The sequence below is a fragment of the Lathamus discolor genome, chromosome 5 (assembly GCF_037157495.1).
Source record: "Lathamus discolor isolate bLatDis1 chromosome 5, bLatDis1.hap1, whole genome shotgun sequence".
In the NCBI taxonomy this organism is placed as follows: domain Eukaryota; kingdom Metazoa; phylum Chordata; class Aves; order Psittaciformes; family Psittacidae; genus Lathamus; species Lathamus discolor.
Window position 1 is genome coordinate 99,301,850 of NC_088888.1, and position 19,428 is coordinate 99,321,277.

The following is a 19,428-nucleotide window of genomic DNA, read 5'->3' on the forward strand; positions in this document are numbered from 1 at the left end:
CTCAGTGGTCTTATCTGTAACTTTCTGAAGTTCTTGTCAGTTTGTTTTGTTTTGCTTTGCTTTAGAATACAACTGCAAGATACCAAATGCTTAGATGCTTATCTAGCCATATATAGGGTTTGAAAAATCTGTTGCAAGTAGGATGTTTTCCTGAGCAACTGCTATCAGCTTCTGCCAAATCTAAAAAATACATTTCTAGTCCCTTCTGGTTTTAATGAATATCTTCCAGTGCTCTCTGAGCAGCTAGGAAAGAGGCTGAGGGAGAGGACTAGTACACAAATGCTGGTCTGACCAATAGCTTTTGAAGAAACAATGTGCACAAAAGGCACAGAAGGAAGAAAGCTCTTTCTATTGAAAGATGGTTTCTGATATATCTAGGAAAACTTAGTGGTGGAGTGTTCAGCCAGTTACCCAATTAAGAGGCTGCACTAGTCTTTCATCTTAATGGATATGAAGATGCACTCTGCCAGAGCTTGTGGCAAAGCAATTGCTACCTCAGACTGTTACAGTCAGTGTACTGGGAAAATGTGCTTCAATTTCCGCGTGTGACGCTGGGCAAGTCCCTTACCCTGTGTCACCTAAATAAGGGTAGAAGTAACACCACACTACATTCAGGGAGAGTGTCAAGAGAAGTATTTTAGATAATTCACACTCAGCAGCTACACAGCAGTGAACAGTGCAGCTACCTAAGAAATTTAATGAAAGGTATGCTGGAATAGATCTGCTGCCCTGAATCTGGCAGCTTCTGTAACTGTTATGTTAACTTTAATGGCTACCTCCAAATATTTAATCCACCTGAAAATGTTACTACTGCTAATAGGTAGTGTATCAGGTCCTTGTTTAAGACAAAGAAATAAAATCCCAAGTCTATGAGTGTTCATACTTACATTTTTTCTAGTCCTACGCAGAAAGTTTCACATGTCATTTCTGCTGGTTGAGACAGAACAAGGATAAATCATTCCAATTCTGTCACGCTTTTGCCAAGTGCACTCAGAACATGCATCTCCTCCCTGTCTGATTAAGGAAAGCCTTTATAAACCTCTTCTACAATTTAACATGGAATCGTGAGAGTATATACATTACTTCTGACTAGCAAAGAAAACTCAGAATTGTGCTGAAGTTTGGCTGCCTCTGAGGAAGACAACTGCACATGGATCAAATAATACTGTCCTGTTTCTTTTTATCTCAGTAGTTGCAGGCTGTAAGGACAAAAGGGAGGTATGTGTGGCCACAGAAATTTGCCTTACACAGCATTCTTTAATGAATCAATAAAGACAAAAGGGAAAAAGTTCAGTAGCCCTGAACACCAGTAATTCACACACGTATTATGTCCAGGTGTGTACATTCAAGCTCTCAGCACAGTGCTTGGTCAGGCTCATCGTTAGGCCAAATTAAAAACCACAGGATCTAGTTAGACTCTTACCAGTGTATATGCAAAAGTATCTTTTAACCTTTTATAAATATTTTTTTGCTTTTCCAGATAGCAAATTCTTAAAAATACTTTAAAATATTTACTACAACACTGGTGAATATTGGGACCCAGTTATATACGTTAAGTATTAGCACATCTTAAGTCCCATATATCGGGACCCAGTTATATATGTTAAGTATCAGCACATCTCGATTCCCAATTTTTTTCAGTGAAATGATGTAATAACAATTTCACAAGAATCCCAAGTAATTTCAGGCTTCAATTTTTCTTGACACTTCTTGATATATGTCATTTCAGTGACAGAAGGGATCAGAGAAAAACAAAACAAAACAAATGCTGATAAAATAGCCCCAAGTGTCAGCACAAAGATTGGTGCAGTCCTGCCAAAGCTTTGCACAATGTTTTCTATGTCTTTCTCAATCGTACAAGACAAAGCAATAGATCTGGGGTTTTAACAGATCTTTTTACCTAAACAGAGTTAGTGCTCATAAACAGCAATGTTTCTCAGCATAGTGCATTCCATTTCCTCCTTAATGGGGCTTTTGGTTTCTGTTTGGCTGAAAATTACTTTAAACACTTTGTCTTGAATGTTACCCCTCGTTAATATTCTCATCCAAGGTACTACAAAAGATGTGAAACACCATAGCAGAACTTCCACAGAAGTTGATAGCTTTATCTCCACACATATACATACGAAATAAAAAGGAAAAATTTTAAAGAGGCTGTTGAGAAAATCTAGTTGAGAATTTAGAATGAATTAACAATAAATCAGATAGCAGCCATGGTCCAAAGTATGGATGTATCAATATATGCACGTATAAAAGACATTAAAAGAAATGTGAAAGACAAAAAGGATTACTTTACAGGAGCAAATCTTATATAATTGCTTAATTTGAGGAAGGTCCTCGATTGATGAGTATAAATAAGTTGTTCACACATTCAGCAAGACATACTAACTGTTCATGTCTCTTCACATGCTGCAACCTGTTCAAGGCTACTGAAATGCGAGGGGAAAAAAATCCCAGCCACCCACGTCTTTTTTGTCCAGCCAAATACTCCAAACAGAAATTAATAAAGCTTAGGGCTTTCATAAGATCTCACATCTTCAAAGTACCGAGCACACATTAGCTAATCAATGAATTCCCCTGTCTTGAATCCAAATTGCATTAGAGGAGTGGAGGTCAAATGACAAACTTCAGGCAAGCCTGGCCTCACAAATCTCTCCAGCTTTCTGCCATAGGGGATGGCTGCATCCCCAGCAGGAGCTGCCCCTTCCTCAACTGACTACAGCCAGCTATTACCCCCCAGCCAAGTTTTAACTCGTAGCAGGCTACCTAGAAGTCACTTTCAGCATGCCCTGCTTGAGTCCTGCTTGCCCGGAACCGCTGGTACAGAGGATTTGCCTTCCAGGTGCCCTTCCTGCTCCTCAGCAGAACTGCAACCAGTTACCTCCACGCCGGTAGGCAGGAGCAAGCTGCGGGAGCAGTCTAGCAGAAGCTCGCTACCTTGGCTAAGGCGATTTCAAGCCAGTTGTCTCATTTGGTCAGCCAGCCCAACCTCCACGGGCTGCAGAGGAAGGCCAGCTACTGCCACCAGCTACTGCAGCAGCCTCGTGCTACAGGCCAGCCTGCTCCGAGGTGCCTAGCCAACCCTGCTGCTGCTGCCCTGGACACTAGCCAGCGTCAGGACCACACTAGGCCCCGAGGCCACCTCAGGACACCGGAAGGCTGGAGGAACCTCCACATTTTGGCCACCCAGGTGTGACACGGAGGCGAGGGGGGGGATCACCACATGAGAGGCAGGGCTTTCCGGCACAGCCGGCCCAAAACCCCGCGAAGGGACGAGGTGAAGGGGCCTGCACACTACCCCTGCCGCCCTGAGGGCTTATTGCCCCTTCTCGGGAGGCGCCTCCCCCTCTTCTAACGCTGCCACCGGTCGCGCCTTCCGCAGCCGCCAGTTTCGACGGCCGCAAGTTCGCCCCCACCGGCGGCCGAGGCGGGCCAGGAGGCGGCACCCCGCCGGCGGCGCCCCCGCCGCCGCACACAAAGCGGCCGCCCGCCGCTACTAGCTTTCCTGCGAGCGACGCCCAAGTCCCCGCCTCAACCTGCAGCCTATGAGCGAGCAGGCGCCGCCCCGCGCGGCGCCCTGATCGGGATCGGGATCGCACCCGCCGCCACGCACCGCCGAGGACAGCGCCGCGCTCCCGTCCTGTCGCGTCGCGTTCCGCGGCCGGCCCCGCCGCGGCGGGGAAAGGAGGCGAGAGAGCGGTGGGTGCCCCGCCGCCGGGGGGATGCGTGGGGGCGCCGGGCGAGCGCCGCGCCGCCGCTCTCGCCGGCCGTCCGCAAGGTGTCGCTATCGGCAGCGGAACGGCGGAGCCCCGCAGTGTGGCTGTGCAGTGCCGCTGGACGGGCCGCGCCGCGCCGCGCCGTGCCGTGCCGCGCCGTGCCGGGCGGCGGAGAGGGGGGAACGGGGGGGGCGCGGGCACGGCGTGCAAGCCCGCGCGCCTGAGGGAAAGCGACGGCTGCAGGGTTATTCATTTCCAAAGCCCCGAGTGGAAGCGACTCCCTCGCCCAGCCACTTCCTTTATCCCGCTTTTTTATCATCACGTTTTTACTGCCCCGAGTGTTTCCGCGGAGATGGTGGCCGCGGGGTCACCGCTCTCCTAGAGGGGACGTTTCCCCCCCAGGCTCGGGCAGGGTCGGCGCGGGGCGGGGGTGACACAAAGGGAGTGCGGCCGCGGCGGGCTCCGCGGGGCGGGGGGTGGGCGCCCTCCTGTCCCGTCCCCTCGCCTCCCCGCCCCCGGCCGAGGGGGTTTGCACCGGGAGCGGGACCTCGCTGTGATCGCCGAGAATAAAGAGCGAATGGGGCTTTTGGCGCCAAATACCAGGCACCTCCCTGCTTGTATGGAAATCAGGGGGTGGGGTTAGCCGCGCTCGCTGGGCCCCGGGGGGGTTACTGCTCCCGTCCCCGGGTGTGTCAGCTTTATGTTTCCCCCCCTTTTTTTTAATGCCTTTTTTGGGGGTTAATAATATCCAGCAGCTTCAAAGCGCGGCAGTGACACTCATCTGTCTGCAACCACGGGGTGAATGCGGAGGCTCGGGCCAGCCACGGGGGCCGGGCGGGCTGACGCTTAGGAAAGTGCAACATACAAGATCATCTGCCTTTTTTTTTTGCCCCCCTTTTTTTTTTCCTCCCCTCCCCCCCGCCACTCCTCCCCCCTTTGCAACACCCACCACCATCACCAAGGAGGTAAGAAGAGGAAGCTGCAGGGTCTGGGCTGCAGGACAAAAACCCCAATCAAATAAATACAATTCCCTATCTCGTTCGAGTTGCCGGACTGGGGAGGATGGGAAGGGGAAGGAGGCGCTGGGGCACTGCGGCGCGCGAATGGGGCATTCAGTAAGCAGAAGAAAATCCTGGAGGATATTTGTGGTTTGTTTTGGAGCTGTCGCGCTGAGATCGCCTCTGTTTTGTAGGTGCCTCTTTACTGCTTTGCATTTTAACCGGTTTAATGTATTTCACGAGTAGAAAAATGTACAATAACTGGCGGCGCTCAGGGGGCGGGGCAGGGAGCGCAGCTGAGCCGGGCTCGTTTCTGTGCGTTTCATCATAAGGCTTTTAATGGAATTTTTTTTTTTTTTTCCCCTCCCGTTTTTGGTCTCCGGTTCAGCGTCAGCTGTTGCGAACCCAGCAGAGCCCTTTCCGTTCGCTGTACCGTAACCGAGCGGGAGGGAGAAGCCCAGTGTCTTTTTCGGACTTTCAGTCATTTTTGTTTTTTTAATGTCTGATGCAACTGAGGTTTCAGAGGAGGAATGGAGCTGTGGTTGAGCGGCCGTGGCTAGCGAGGGGGGGTCCGGCCGAGGTAAGGGCAAGCAGCGTGTGTGCAGGGGCGGCGAGGGGGCTGGAGAGCTGGGGCTGTGCAGGAGCTGCTGGTGCACGGAGCGGCAGAACGCTCAAAGTTGTTGTCCTTGCAACCTCCCCGCTGCTCTTGTCTTGCACCGGGAAGAGGGGCAGAAAAACTTACCGTACCTTCTTGGCAATTCAGGAGGCTTTGTTGGTGGCTCCGGGATGGTTTTAATGCATTTTTGTGCGTAAGATTATTACATAAGATTGATAATTTCTGTTGCTGCTGGATTTCCCCTCCTCCTCTCCCCTCCGCCCCCCCCCCCTCCCCCCTCCCCGCCTTGTGTTTTGTGCGGATTTCTCTGGCTCGCTTTGAGTGAATGAACTGGCGATTTGCGAAGTTGCAAAGAGCCCCTCCGCCCCCTTTTTTGCATCCTTCCCTCTCCCCTTTGCACTGCTCCGCAGACGACAAAAGGAGTAAACTTCCTCCACTTTAGCTGGCATATTAAAAGAGCTCTCTGGAGAGATTACGGTATCAAAGCCTCGCATCTGCCTGCAGTTACTCCGCCGTTCTGAGCGTCTGCAGCAGCTCGGGGAGAGCAGGCGAGTGCTATGCGCGGCAGGAAGCCCGGAGGGGCTCCGCACCCCGCGGTACCCAGCGGTTCCCAGCGGCCGGGCTTGCGGCCTGACGGGGTGGCGGGAAGCCGCGCTCGCGGGAGCGCTCCCTGACTGCCCTGCTCCGAGTGTCTTAAGCCGGGAGGAAAGGTGTGTGAGAGGCGGTTTTAACTCAACTTGAAAAAGGCTCCCCCTTTCTTGCTGTTAATGACGGGATTTTTTTTTTCCCCCTTCGGTTAAGAGGGAGTCGCTTTCATGTCTTGTCTGTTCCTTCGTGTTTTAATTTTTTGTACTTTCGTATTTTTGGTTTAGTTTCAGATCTTGGGAGAACCGTTCTTCTTCCCTTTGGAAATACCCATAAAACCTGTCTCTGAAACTATTGCCCGACCCAAGGATCAGCAAGGAGAGACCCGTAATGCCAGGAATGGTCAGTAAAAACCCAGACCTCGAGTTCGACTCTTTGCAGCCCTGTTTCTACCCAGACGAAGATGATTTTTATTTGTGCGGGCCGGACTCCGCTCCCCCCGGGGAGGACATCTGGAAGAAGTTTGAGCTGCTGCCCACCCCTCCGCTGTCTCCCAGCCGGGCCGGGCTCCAGGAGCAACCCCCCGGGGGGGGCCCGGGGCCCTGGGGAGGGGCGGCCCTGGGTGGCTGCCGTCCCGCCGACCCCCTGGACTGGGCGTCCGAGCTGCTTCTGCTGCCCCCCGAGGCCGACCTGTGGGGCGGCTCGGACGGCGGGGACTTCTTCGAGACGGGCCTCGGCGTGACCAACAACCTCAACTCCATCATCATCCAGGACTGCATGTGGAGCGGCTTCTCCGCCCGCGAGAAGCTGGAGCGGGCAGTCAGCGAGAAGCTGCAGGGCAAGGCGCCCGCCGCTGCCGCTGCCGCCCCGCCGCCTCCCCCGGGGGCCGCCGCCACGGGCAGTCCCGCCGCCGCCGGCAGCGGCCGCGCGGAGCTAGGAGGCGCCGTGCCCGAGTGCGTGGACCCCGCCGTGGTCTTCCCCTTCCCCGTCAACAAGCGGGAGGCGACGGCAGGCCGCGCCGCGGCGGTGGGTGGCGGGTCTCCGCGGAGCAGCCGCCCTCCGCGCCCCGCCGGGGACAGCCGAGCCAGCAGCAGCTCCGGGGACGACACCCTCAGCGACTCGGGTAAGCGCGCCCGCACGCGGCCGGGGCGGAGAGGGGAGGGCTGGGAGCGGTGGCGCTGCCTCCGGGCTGCGCCCCGGTTCGGTCCCCGCCGGCGGCACCTTCGTGCAGGGCCGGGCCGGGGCGGGCGGGGCGGCCGGCAGGCGGCAGCAGGAGAGGCGGCAGCGGCGGGGCCTGGCGGGCGGGTGCCGCGCCCCTGACCTGGCGGCAGCAGCGCTGTGGGGCTGCCTTGCCTCCGCTTGCCTCTTGTGGGGGCCAGACCCCCACCCGCCGGTGCCGGGGCTGGGGGGCTGTTGGTCAGAGCGGGCCGCCACTGCCCCCCGGGGGACGTGTGTGCCTTTAGGCGGGATTTGGGAAGTCTGGAGAAGGCTGGTGAGACATTAGTGCTTCCATTGACGGACCCTGAAATGCCCCACATCTCTCGTGTGCGTGTCTGCGGAGAAGCCCACTTGGGCTGAAACGCGTTTTCGCGTGTGTAGTTCAGCTGGTCTGTATGACCGTATCTCTATAAACTTGGTGATCCGTCCCGGTTTCAAAGCCTACTGTCCCTTTAATGTTGGGTTTGACAGCTTTGGGTGAGGAAGCACTTCCAACAGCTGTCTTCTTGGCAGTGCACCAAGCGCCGGCTTAAAGGGTCCCCGGCTGGAGCAGCTTCACCTTCTGCCTCAGAACAAACCCAGCGATTGTTTCGTTTTCCGGCTGCTTTTCTAGCAAGCAAGGGCTGTGTTGTGGCACAGGGCATGCCTTTTGTAGTACAGCTGTACAAGTCCAGCCGAAATACATACATTCTGCCTAAAATCTCTTTTCTGCTGCTGCAATTATGTGGGTGGTAGATCCACTTTGACTGAATCAAAGTCTTCATGATAAACTTAAGGAAAACACTGTTCTTCAGTCATTTCATGTATAGTACATACTTCCCCAGATGTATATCTGACTACAGATGGTGGGCATGCCCTATTTTTGCCATAAGTTATTGCATTCCTCCTTTTACTGTACATATTTTGTCAATAAATACATCTGGGTTGATACTTGTTTGGAGTATTTTCTGTGAGAATAACGTTTATTTTCTGTTATCAAAAGATGATGAAGATGAGGAGGAAGAGGATGAAGAAGAAGAAATAGATGTTGTGACAGTGGAGAAAAGACGCTCCTCCTCCAACAAGGCTGTTACCACCCTTACTATAACAGTGCGCCCTAAAAATACCACTTTTCCATCAGTCAGGACACAGCAGAATGAACTGATTTTAAAGCGTTGCGCACCAATTCACCAGCAGCATAATTACGCCGCTCCTTCTCCATACATGGAGAGTGAAGAGGCTCCACCACAGAAAAAGTTAAAAACTGAGGTGCCCCGTCCAGTAAAACCCACAATCCCACCAAAGTCTAAGAGTTCAAGTCCTCGAAACTCTGATTCAGAGGATAGTGAACGTCGACGCAATCATAACATCCTGGAGCGTCAGCGGCGTAATGATCTACGGTCAAGTTTCCTCACACTAAGGGACCATGTTCCAGAACTGGTTAAAAATGAGAAAGCTGCAAAAGTTGTGATCTTGAAAAAAGCCACTGAATATGTTCATTCTCTTCAGGCAGAGGAGCAGAAGTTATTGCTAGAAAAAGAAAAATTGCGAGCCAGACAAGAACAATTACTAAAGAAAATAGAATACAAGCGGACTTGCTAAACTGTTTTGTCTTGTTTTGTTTTGTTTTGGCTGACCAGGACAGTCGTTGCCACTTTGCACATTTTTGATTCTTTAAAAAAAAAATTGTGTTTTTTGACGTTAAGAATGTTGATTTTACTTTCAATCCAGTCCCTGAAGTAATCGACAAACTATATTTTCCGGGTACGGAGCAAATGGATGTTCTTGCAAGGAGTTTTTTGCAAGACTACCAAACAACAATGGACTGCCTTTGTTTTTCCTCTTAAGAACTGTAGATGGTGGGGATTTTTTTTTTTTTAATTGTTGTGAGCATTTGGAGCTGCTGATGACATCTAGTTGAGTTTTAAAATGTTCATTCCTAAGTTTTATGGTGCTTATGTTCTAACAGATGTTACTTTAGGGGTTGCCATTTTGTGCCCCTGTGGGAATTTTCTGTAAATACCATCTACACACTTGCCTTTTGTACATGTCTTGGGTTATGAGAGGTGGCTTTTGCTGCCGGTATTAGACTGGAAGTTCATACCTAAGTACTGTAATACCTCAATGTTTGAGGAGCATGTTTTTGTATACAAATATATTGTTAATCTCTGTTATGTACTGTACTAATTCTTACATTGCCTGTATACTTTAGTATGATGCTGATACATAACTAAATTTGATACTTATATTTTCGTATGAAAATGAGTTGTGAAAGTTTTGAGTAGATATTACTTTATCACTTTTTTGAACTAAGAAACTTTTGTAAAGAAATTTACTATATATGCCTTTTCCTAGCCTGTTTCTTCCAGTTAATGTATTTGTTAATGTTTGGTGCATAGAACTGGGTAACTGCAAAGTTCTGTGTTTAATTTCTTCCAACGATGTACATTTAGTGCTGCGTCTTATAGCACTTTGAAATACCTCATGTTTATGAAAATAAATAGCAATTACATGATGTGCCATTTACTATTTTTCTTCTAAATGAAGTTCCTCTAAATAAAGTCTTTAACTTCGCAATGTTCGTGAAATACAAAAACATGGTCCCATATCCTGGGCACTTAAACTCTCCAACTATAGATGATGCTCTATGAAAAGTCAGCTAGGCAGGACATTACCATCTCTGATTATAAAGCAGTTGTAGTAAGAATGATTTCGATGTTCCTTCATACTTCAGGTGGTTCTTGTGATGTCAGGATAATCCCAGAGGACTGAACATATCACAGCCAATGGAAAGAAGACTCTATCTTGTGAAGACTTCTGGAATATCTGCTGTGTGCAGAGAGGGATCCAAAACAACGACTAGCATCCTTCTGCTGTAAGGGACTGTCCTCAGTATTGTAGACAGGTTGAGAAGTAAAAGGTTTATCTTTAAAGCAGTCCATCGTTGCATAGGAGAATTAATGTTCTTGTTTGTACTGAAGGTCCTGTTTATTACTACCTGGTCTAAGTTAGTAAAACTAAAAATCCCAGAGAAGATGCAGAACTATGAAGCATGTGCCAAAAGAACAATGAAACTTAGCAGGTGGTTGCCTCTCAAGAGGTGTGATGGCATTTGGTGTGACCAGAGCAAGAGATGCCAATGCGAAACATTTGGTTATCTTGTTAAGCTCCTGGAGACCAAGGATTTGATTTGTTTTCTGGCCTGTAAAGATATTTCTGATACTGTCTTTTCCTCACACTGAACCTGAAAAAGTATGGATTAATGACCACATGGCCAGTAATTAGTTTAAAGACCAGCTTGCAATGAGCTAGCTTGGAACATCTGCCCCTACTTTAGCCACAAAGGAAGTAGTTTGCTTGGTGATGGAGGTACAGAACGTCTGGTATTTGCCTTGCAAGTAGCAAGAGTGGGCAAAACCACTGTAGCAGTGAATGTGCCATATGTCTATGCCCTCCAGTAGCTTCTTGGTGGACCTGTTACCTGTGTGTTCATGGACTCCAGCCAGCTTCTGTACCAAGAACGCAGAATTGTACCTACTACTGTATCAGTGCAATAAATCCAGATCCTTGATGTGCACAAATTGGTGTAACACCATTTTGATTCAGCTAGGCCTACACAAGCTTACACCATGTGAAAAACTGACTAGAATAGACTTAGTAGCTTTGTCCTGGTTTTGGCTGGGATAGAGTTAATTTTGCTCTTAATAATCTAAATTCAGACTTGAGGACCACAATCATTCATACCATAAATAAAATTTTTGGTTTTGTTCCTTTGATGTGGACTTGATCATGCTGCTTCTACTTTCCCAGTACAGTAAAAAAAAAAAAAATAGAAGACAAGACCTAAGCAGAGATAATGGGTGTGGACAGTCACAGGGTACATATAATTTTACTAGATACAACAACAAAAATATTTTTAAACCCCATTTTATTAGCAAGTTTTGTTGCACTGTTGTGCTGTTTTCAAACAAGTCACACGAGTCTTACTGAAGAAGAAAATCAAAAATTAACAGATTCCTTTCCTTTCCCTGGGTCAGATCAGGTTGCTCTGGGACATATACAGCCAAGGTTTGATCATCCCAAAGGGTGCAGATTCCACAGCCTCCTTGGACAACACGTTTCATTTTTTTACTGCTGTAACAGACACAAATTTTCCTATTAGCTGTTTGGAATTTCCCTTGTTCCAACCCCTGTCCGTTGCCTCCTGTCTTGTGTTTAACCTCCCTGAAGTCTGTCTCCCATCTTCTCTGTGACCTCCCATTAGGTAGTTGAAGACAGCAATTACTTCTTTCTCTTCTGGAGACAACCCAGTTCTGCTTTGTATTGTCGTGGTGTTCAAGCATTTAGAGTATAACAAAGGTGTCAAATACTCAGGTTTGTTTGGATATTCATCACAAATCCCATCTAAAAGCCTCTTTCAGTCTGGGAGCAGTGGCCTGATGCTTTTGAATTCAGTGATAAACATCCAGCTGCTGCCAATGGAGATGGAATCTGGCCCCCTTGGGTTCAGAAGTGCTCCCACATACTGTATTGTTTGCTGCTATAGGCTCTGCTACCAGTAACTGGGAGTTGCCTTTTTTTTTTTTTTTCTTCTTTTAAATAACTTTCTGGAGTTAATAGCTTTATTTTCATGTTGTTGCTGTAGGGAGCAAGTTATCAAGGACAAATGTTTTTGTAAACAAAAATCTCAGTTGTAGGATGTTATTGTTACAATTGTTAAATAGATTCTTTTGTATTTACACCATAAAAGAACAGACGTGTAGGAAAGATAGCTTTTGAAAAGAAGAGGTAAACAACTCATTTAGTAATATTTTCTGAAGAATCAGTACCCTAAAGTGTTCATAGAAAAGGACATAGAGACATAGCCACAACAGCAGCAAAAAGTCCTTCTGCATGCATATGAAGAATCCACAGGACTCAGTCAAATATAGAAATGGGACTTTTTTTCCTTTTTTTTTTTTTTTTTATAATATAAATACCTCCATTTGCATAAGAAAAGCAAACATCTGTCTAGAGAATCTGTTAAAAAATGTGGCAAGTACCCAATAACTTCTTATTAAAAAGTGGGTATTACCAGTTCCTGAAGGGAAAACTGAAATAGATTGATTGCAGTCTTATCTGGTCTGTTATAAAAATTCCCAAGTTCTTCATAAAAGACTGAATCTGCTGATGGAATCAGATGGTTTCCTCCCAAATCATATATCCAGAGGATGATATCCTTCCACTTTTCTGTTTATTTTCTTAAACATACCACTAAGAACACAAGGGACCTGAAACACCACAATGAAATGATTCCTCCATAAACTAGTATAAGTAAAACCCCAGAGGGAGAGCTTAAAAAGGTGAAATGTGTTAATGATGTCATTACCACTAGGTCACCTGTTGCCATGAGTGTGAAGGAAAGTGCATTTCTCAAACCCCAAGCTGCTGTTATAGCAACTTATCACCAGGTTTTGGCAGGACTGCTTGGCATTTCATGATGCGAGTAATTTGCAGAGGGCACATTTGCCCCTTATAAGTATACTGATAAACCAAATTTGAATAAAATGCCTTTAAAAGGATCCCATTCTTAAGCCTGCATTTCCTAGCTTGTGACTGATTTAAATCAGAAGATTTAATTTTGTTTAAAGTTTTAAGTGTGAGATCATGAATTTAATGACTTTCTAATGTACCATTAGGGTACGATGTTATCACACTCTCAGCAAATGCTTCATGATTTATACCTGTGTTCCTTTATTTTCCTTGTGTCCATTTTCCCTTTCATTTTTTCTCTTCCTCCTTCTTTTCCCCTCTGTGCCTAAACCACATGTGGTGGCTCTTCCCTCAGGAGCCCAAACACATCAAAGTTAAAGGGGTACATGGTGTCACGAGGACCTCTTTAAAATAAGCCGGGATTGCTGTAGAAACAGGAGAAATGCAGCACTTCCAGGTACCTCACAGGAAAGTAATGGTGAAAAACATGGAAGAGAAGCTGATGGTAGGGCTGGGACGGCTGTTTTTGCCTCAGCACTGGAGCATTGGTAATCAATGGAGCAACTGGCCTCAGCAACTGCCTGAAATGAGAGCCCAGGCAAGCTTTCACTTCTGCTGGGCTGCTGTTTCCAATCTGCTACAGTACAGTAGTTTTAGCTGCCCATCTGTTTGTGCTGACCCTGCAAGGAGGCTTGGCCACAGCAGAACAGGCATTTTGCTGTTGGGTTGCATGACATGACAATTTCCCCTGCATGCAGATCTGTGATTCTCATCCAGCTTTGTGCTCCTACCTTTTGTCAGTGTGACTAATTAGATGTATATTTGAGCAACAGTCAGCTCAGAGAAGATAAAATGAATTCTTGATCTCTGAGCTGTGAAGATTCCTTGTACTTACGCTGTATGTATAGATCAACATACATGCTGCATGCACACAGGGGATTCCATATGTGTTGATTCATGAACGCAGCTAAATAAAGCCAAGTATATATTTTAACAGAGCAATTCATAATGCTGTCCACTTGGTCCTTTGAATAAAAAGCAAACAAAGGTATTTTGTTTCCTGTATTTATGATTTTAATATGACACACCCAAATAATTCAGAAATTAAAAAAAAAATGCATCTACAAAGTAAATACTATTGATTCCGAGTATATTTTAACTCCGTGATGAAATGGATGGCTGTGTACATTTATCAGAATTAAAATTTATCTGACTTACAACTAAATTATGGCCTATTTGTTACTCATCTCTTATGTTCTTTACTGTGAGGGTGGTGAGGCACTGGAATGGGTTGCCCAAGGAAGCTGTGAATGCTCCATCCCTGGAAGTGTTCAAGGCCAGGTTGGACAGAGCATTGGGTGTCATGGTTTAGTGTGAGGTGTCCCTGCCCATGGCAGCGGTGTTGGAACTAGATGATCTTGAGGTCCTTTCCAACACTAAATGTTCTATAATTCTAGACCAGGTTGCTCAAAGCCTAGTCCAACCTGACCTTGAACACTTCCAGGGATGGAACATCCACAACTTCTCTGAGCAAGCTGTTCCACTGCCTCACCACCTTCACAGTGAAGAACTTCCTAACAGCTAGTCTAAATCTCCCCTCTTTCAGTTTTAAGCCATTCACCCTTATCCTACCACTACATGTCTTGTAAAATGTCCCTCTCCAGATTTCCTGTAGGCCTCCTTTAGGTACTGGAAGGCTGCTCTAAGGTCTTCTGGAGCCTTGTCCAGGCTGAACAAGCCCAACTCCCTCAGCCTGTTTTCATAGGAGAGGTGCTCCAGCCCTTGGATAATCTTCATGGCCTCCTCAAACAGGTCCACATCCTTCTTATGTTGGGGACACCCAAACTGTATGCAGTACTCCAGGTGGGTTGTCACAAGAGCAGAGTAGAGGTGGAGAATCACCTCCCTTGACCTGCTGGGAATGTGGTTGGTTGATTCCTTTAGAATTAATTGCATGTACTCTGAAGCAAGAGCAAACTCCTGTGTAAAACAAAATCTAAGAGACATGCTCAGTTTTATCTAGTAATCTGTTAACCAAAAATGTATTGTAAACAGTGTTTCTGAAGACTTTTTTTTTTTTCTCCTAATTTTTTCCTAAATCATTAGCTGTGTTTCCCAGGCACCAGTCTGAAGTCACATCCTCAATAATTACAATTAGAAACTTTTCTCTAAAAGCTCTACTTCTGGCCAAACAAGCCTGGTTAAACCACAGTGTGCTTCAGTTCCATTGTATTATTTCTTGCATGAGTGGAGTAGGTACATAGATGTACAAGATAATGCAGGACATACCATAGTGAGCCCATATACTTATGAACATTTCTTTCAAACATACCTTAATGCTGCTAATGAAGCTATGCAATGATGTAATGTACTTCAATAATTTCTATTATCTTTCTTCAGCCTTTAATCATTTTTAAGCTGATTTATTACTTCTTGTCTTTCCTTTTGTGTCCCTCAGCTAAGTAGACATGCAGAAGGCAAGGGGGATTCATCTGACCAGATACCAACTGTTTTTTAGTCAATAAAGAAAGCAGGTATTTTTTTGTGCACAGTTAATTTCATCCTTAAATAAATATTAAAATAACACAAATTAATCTCACCCTAGAAATACTGATTTTTCTGTGTTAATTATAGAGAAGCCTTAGGTGACCAGGTAAATGTACCAACATTGTAGATGTCTAATGTGAGGGTCAGCTTAAGACACCTGAATCTGGATGTCTGTTCATAGAATCACACAATAGCTTGGGTTGGAAGAGGCCTCCAAAGGTTATCCAGTCCAACCCCCCTGCAATGAGTTTGTAGATATCTAACTGAAAGCTTGATATCTAAGTGCTGTTATAGTCTGTGGAGTCTGGAGAGTGATTCAGTATAGGTGTCTATTTTAAGATGAACTGTATTATTTCTTTAGGTGCAGCTCACTGTATTGATTAGCTCTCTTTTAGCTATAAAAGAAACTCCAGGTATATAGTGAACATGTAAACACCTATACATTAACACCTAACTTCAGACTTCAGTGCATTAAGTTACAAGTTGAGTCCTACTAGTCCTGACTTCCACTCATTTTATTTGACTTAAACATCTTAAAGATTTTTCTTGAACTAGTCAAGTAATCTTAAACCCAGTTCCATCTAGGTCATCCTTTTTTTAGTTTTGATCCTCTATAACAGCATCTCCATAACTTTATAATCTTTGGACTTTGTCTGTCCTCTCACATGTCTTGCTTAACATCAATGTATATCAATATTCATCATTGCCAGAAAATTCCTTGCATTATGATAGAATTTCCTAAAACATCTTTTGTGTTACGATATTGCATGGCGGGCATGCCCTTATATTCTCCTTCTCACGCCTCCACAAAGTTCATTTATAGGGCATGTTGATACATTTCAGATATTGATATACTGACAACCTTTTAAACTAAATTAAATGATAGCACATATCACATTCTTTTCAATGTAAAAACAAAAAAAAAAAACCAAACCAAAACAGAACAACAACAAAAAAAAAAAAAAGCCATAAGAAAAACAAAGTAGATGAACATTCAGAAAAACTACTCTTAACTTTTACAGCTTGTTGTTGGACCTTTTATAGTTCTAAGTATTTCAGTGTTTCCCTTCACTTTTTTTCTATAACCTTACTCCAGTAGTCCTTATAACTTTACCTTTCTGTTCTTTTAAAAACACTATTTCTTTTCACAGCTCCTGGGGTCTGCAGTAATTGTTTTATATCACCCTATGTCAATTCCTCTTTTCATTCAAACACTTAAATAAGTCAAATCTTTTTTGCTTTGCAGTTTCACCTTTTGTAACAGTCATATTATGTCACAATGTATTTAAGTCTAAAATACAGGTTCCCATTCTGTGAGCTGCTGAACGTTTTCTGAGTGGCTATAAGTCTGTTGACATCAGTAGGAGTGTGTGAAGGAGGAGCTCAAGACTTTCCAAGACCTCTAAATGAAAACTGCAGACATGCCAAGTTAAGTTGTGCTGTATTTTATATTCTTTCTCAATGAGTTCTTAATTTCTTACTGACATTTGTTTCTGAAAGACTATGAAAACACAAGTATGCAATTAGAATAAAATAGAATAATGCCTATTAATATTGTTTCACTTTTGTCAGTAGTACATTTTAAAGACTGAGTATTATTTTCTGGAGTAATTTAAGCATATGCATTCACTATTAACCTAGCAACAGTTAAGTTACTGTGAACTCCTTTGGTGAAGAAAATCATACCTTTATTTTCTGCTGCTCGTGTTGACAATATGCAGTGATTGGATGCTTTAGTCATGTAAGCACCAGTGAAAATAAACAGCAATTCAGAGTGGTCAATAGTAAGTAAGGCACAGTAAGCCATCTATCCTACTGATAAAAAAAATTAATGTTTTTCCTCACTATTAATAAAAAATGGCAATAAAAAAAAATCTTGGATACCTAGGTTATTTCTTATCAGATCTAATTTTGAAATTTCAGGCATCAGTCTAGTAGCAAGTGTCAGAGTAAATAAATACTTTCTATACTGATCCATGTCATTTTGCAACTTTATAAGAGTGTCTTTGGCCTACAATCATATAATCATAGAATCAGCTCGGTTGGAAAAGACCTTTAAAATCATCAAGTCCAACGACTACCCCAGGACCACCACTAAGCTGTATCACTGAGGGCCTCATCTACACAGTTTTTTAACACTTCCAGGGATGGCGATATCACCACTTCCCTGGGCATCCTGTTCCAATGCCTGATTACTCTCTCTCTGAAGAAATTTTTCCTCATATCCAATCTAAACCTCCCCCAGCACAGCTTGAGGCTATTACCTCTTGTCCTATCACTTATGGGGTGGGGAGACTGACCCCCCACCTCACTGCAATCTCCTTTCAGACAGCTGTAGAGAGCAATAAGGTACCCCCTGAGCCTTCTCCAAACTAAACAACCCCAGTTCCCTCAGGCTGTTCCTTATGAGTCTCATTTTCAAGACCCTACACCAGCTCTATTGCCCTTTTCTGGACCCTCTTCAGGACCTCAATGTCTGTCTTGTAGTGAGGGGCCCAGAACTCAAAACAGTATTTGAGGTGTGGCCTTACCAGTGCTGAGTACAGGGGGACAATGACTTCCCAAGCCCTGCTGGCTATGCTGTTTCTTTTATGGCCGAGGATGTTGTTGGCTTTCTTCGCTGCCTGGGCACAAGCTGGCTTATGTTCAGCTGGTTATCAATCAGCATGCCCAGGTCCTTTCCTGCTGAGCAGCTTTCCAGCTACCTTCCCCAAGCCTGTAGTATAGCATGGGGATAATTATCATGCATGTATTATCACTTCTGTATTTTCCTCAAAGAAGACTCAGCTTTTGAATACTTGAGAGCTTGGTCTTAGAAGTATCAACTGAAAATCAAGCTGTATATTAACAGACATGAAGAAATAAAAGGAACAGAGAGTAAATGACTCTCCAATAGTTGAAGAAAAGATTAGTAACTACTGAGGATGGACTTCCTATCACTTGGACCTGTTTTATGACCTACGCACTTGAAAATGAAGCATACTTTTTTGAGTGGGAAGTTCTAACTAATAACGTTCCAATTAAACCCCAAGCCTCAATGACAAAAGTTCAGTGCAATTTATATTTTACACTGGACAGGGGTTCCTAAACTTACTTACTTTGTGCACAACCATATGGCAGCAACATCTGACCACATGTATTTTCAGGGGGATGCATTCACCTTACTATTGCTGCTGATGGGATGAGTGCACAGTTTTGGAGTCCCAGACAGGAGATCCAAGCTCACTCCAGATGAAAGTCCTTGATTTTTCTTTCATTGTCTGGGAAATAATGACCCAAGAAGGGATTTTACTTGTACATTTGATCTGGTTCCCCAGTAAATTGAGCTGATATAAAGTAGTGTAGCACCTTAGGAGTCAATGGCATTAGGACAGATTACACCAGCTGAGGAGGTGGAGTTGAAAGAAATTGAGAAACCTGATTATAACTGTGCCATTGTATGCGTGTATTTGAAGTCCTTCAATGTTTCATTGTGACCACATGTAGATATGATTTTTAATGCCCTAGACCTCCTTAATCAAGATCATAGTTTTAAAAATTATTATTAAACATCTTTGCCCAAAGTATTTTTATATTTGATATTCCACAAATGTTGCCTACATCTCAGCAAATATGCACTGTGATTAAAGGGTATAATCACTCAAGAAAGGTTTGTAATCATTTTAATTACCCTGGACTTAATAAAGGGAGCTAAGGGATTTAATAAAAGGGCATTAAGAGATTGCCAAAGGGTTAAATATATATATTTTTATAAGAAAAATTGTAAAGCTTCTGTGGCTTTGAGGTGGGAAGGCTTAGTGAGAAAAGAGGAGGAGGTGAGCAAAAGTGGAGATGAGGATTAGTGCCAATTAAACTTCCCTTTGAACCTCCTAACTTACATATGCAGAACCTGACACAGCTGAAAATATTTGTAATTTCCTGGGCCACACCGGACCAGAGAGGTTAGTGTAGAGCTCACTGACCTACAGGAAACTGCAAGGGAGTGAAAGAATGATATAAACCCAGCCAGTTTCTTCTAGGTCAGTGCTAAGATGTTTTAGCACTAGTCCAGGAGAGAAGATCTGGAGTGCATGGGGTAATTTTGGGATCAGTAGATTAATTTCTTAGGCCCCACAGATTTTGTTTGGTTTTGATCTACCTTAGATCAAACCTAAACAAATCTTCTGCCCTAATCCACATCCTCTGCCCTTAAGTTTCAGGTTAGCATAGAATTCAGTTTATTTCTAGTCTTATGGAATATAATAAATGTAATTAGAGATGAGAAGATAAAAGTGAACTGACAATCTTCAGACAGGCA

General features: G+C 44.9%; 1 protein-coding gene across 5 annotated transcripts; it reads left to right on the plus strand.

Annotated features, from left to right (window-relative positions):
- The first annotated feature begins 3,576 nt into the window (after positions 1-3,576).
- On the plus strand, positions 3,577-9,689 carry MYCN (MYCN proto-oncogene, bHLH transcription factor). 5 transcript variants are annotated; one of them, XM_065681652.1, is made up of 3 exons: positions 3,577-3,699; positions 6,203-7,038; positions 8,116-9,689. In XM_065681652.1, exons 2-3 carry the CDS (start codon positions 6,306-6,308, stop codon positions 8,712-8,714), a joined length of 1,332 nt encoding a protein of 443 aa, XP_065537724.1. In that variant the 5' UTR covers positions 3,577-3,699; positions 6,203-6,305; the 3' UTR covers positions 8,715-9,689. The 5 variants fall into 5 exon arrangements, with proteins under 5 accessions (XP_065537724.1, XP_065537729.1, XP_065537728.1 ...); XM_065681657.1 differs by lacking the exon at positions 3,577-3,699 and adding an exon at positions 3,801-4,681; XM_065681656.1 differs by lacking the exon at positions 3,577-3,699 and adding an exon at positions 4,692-4,904.
- The last annotated feature ends 9,739 nt before the right edge of the window (positions 9,690-19,428 follow it).

Coding starts and splice junctions, on each gene's coding strand:
- MYCN (XM_065681652.1), top strand. CDS start 6,306: ATGCCAGGAATGGTCAGTAAAAACCCAGACCTCGAGTTCGACTCTTTG. Junction 7,039..8,115: donor CGACACCCTCAGCGACTCGG/GTAAGCGCGCCC, acceptor TGTTATCAAAAG/ATGATGAAGATGAGGAGGAA.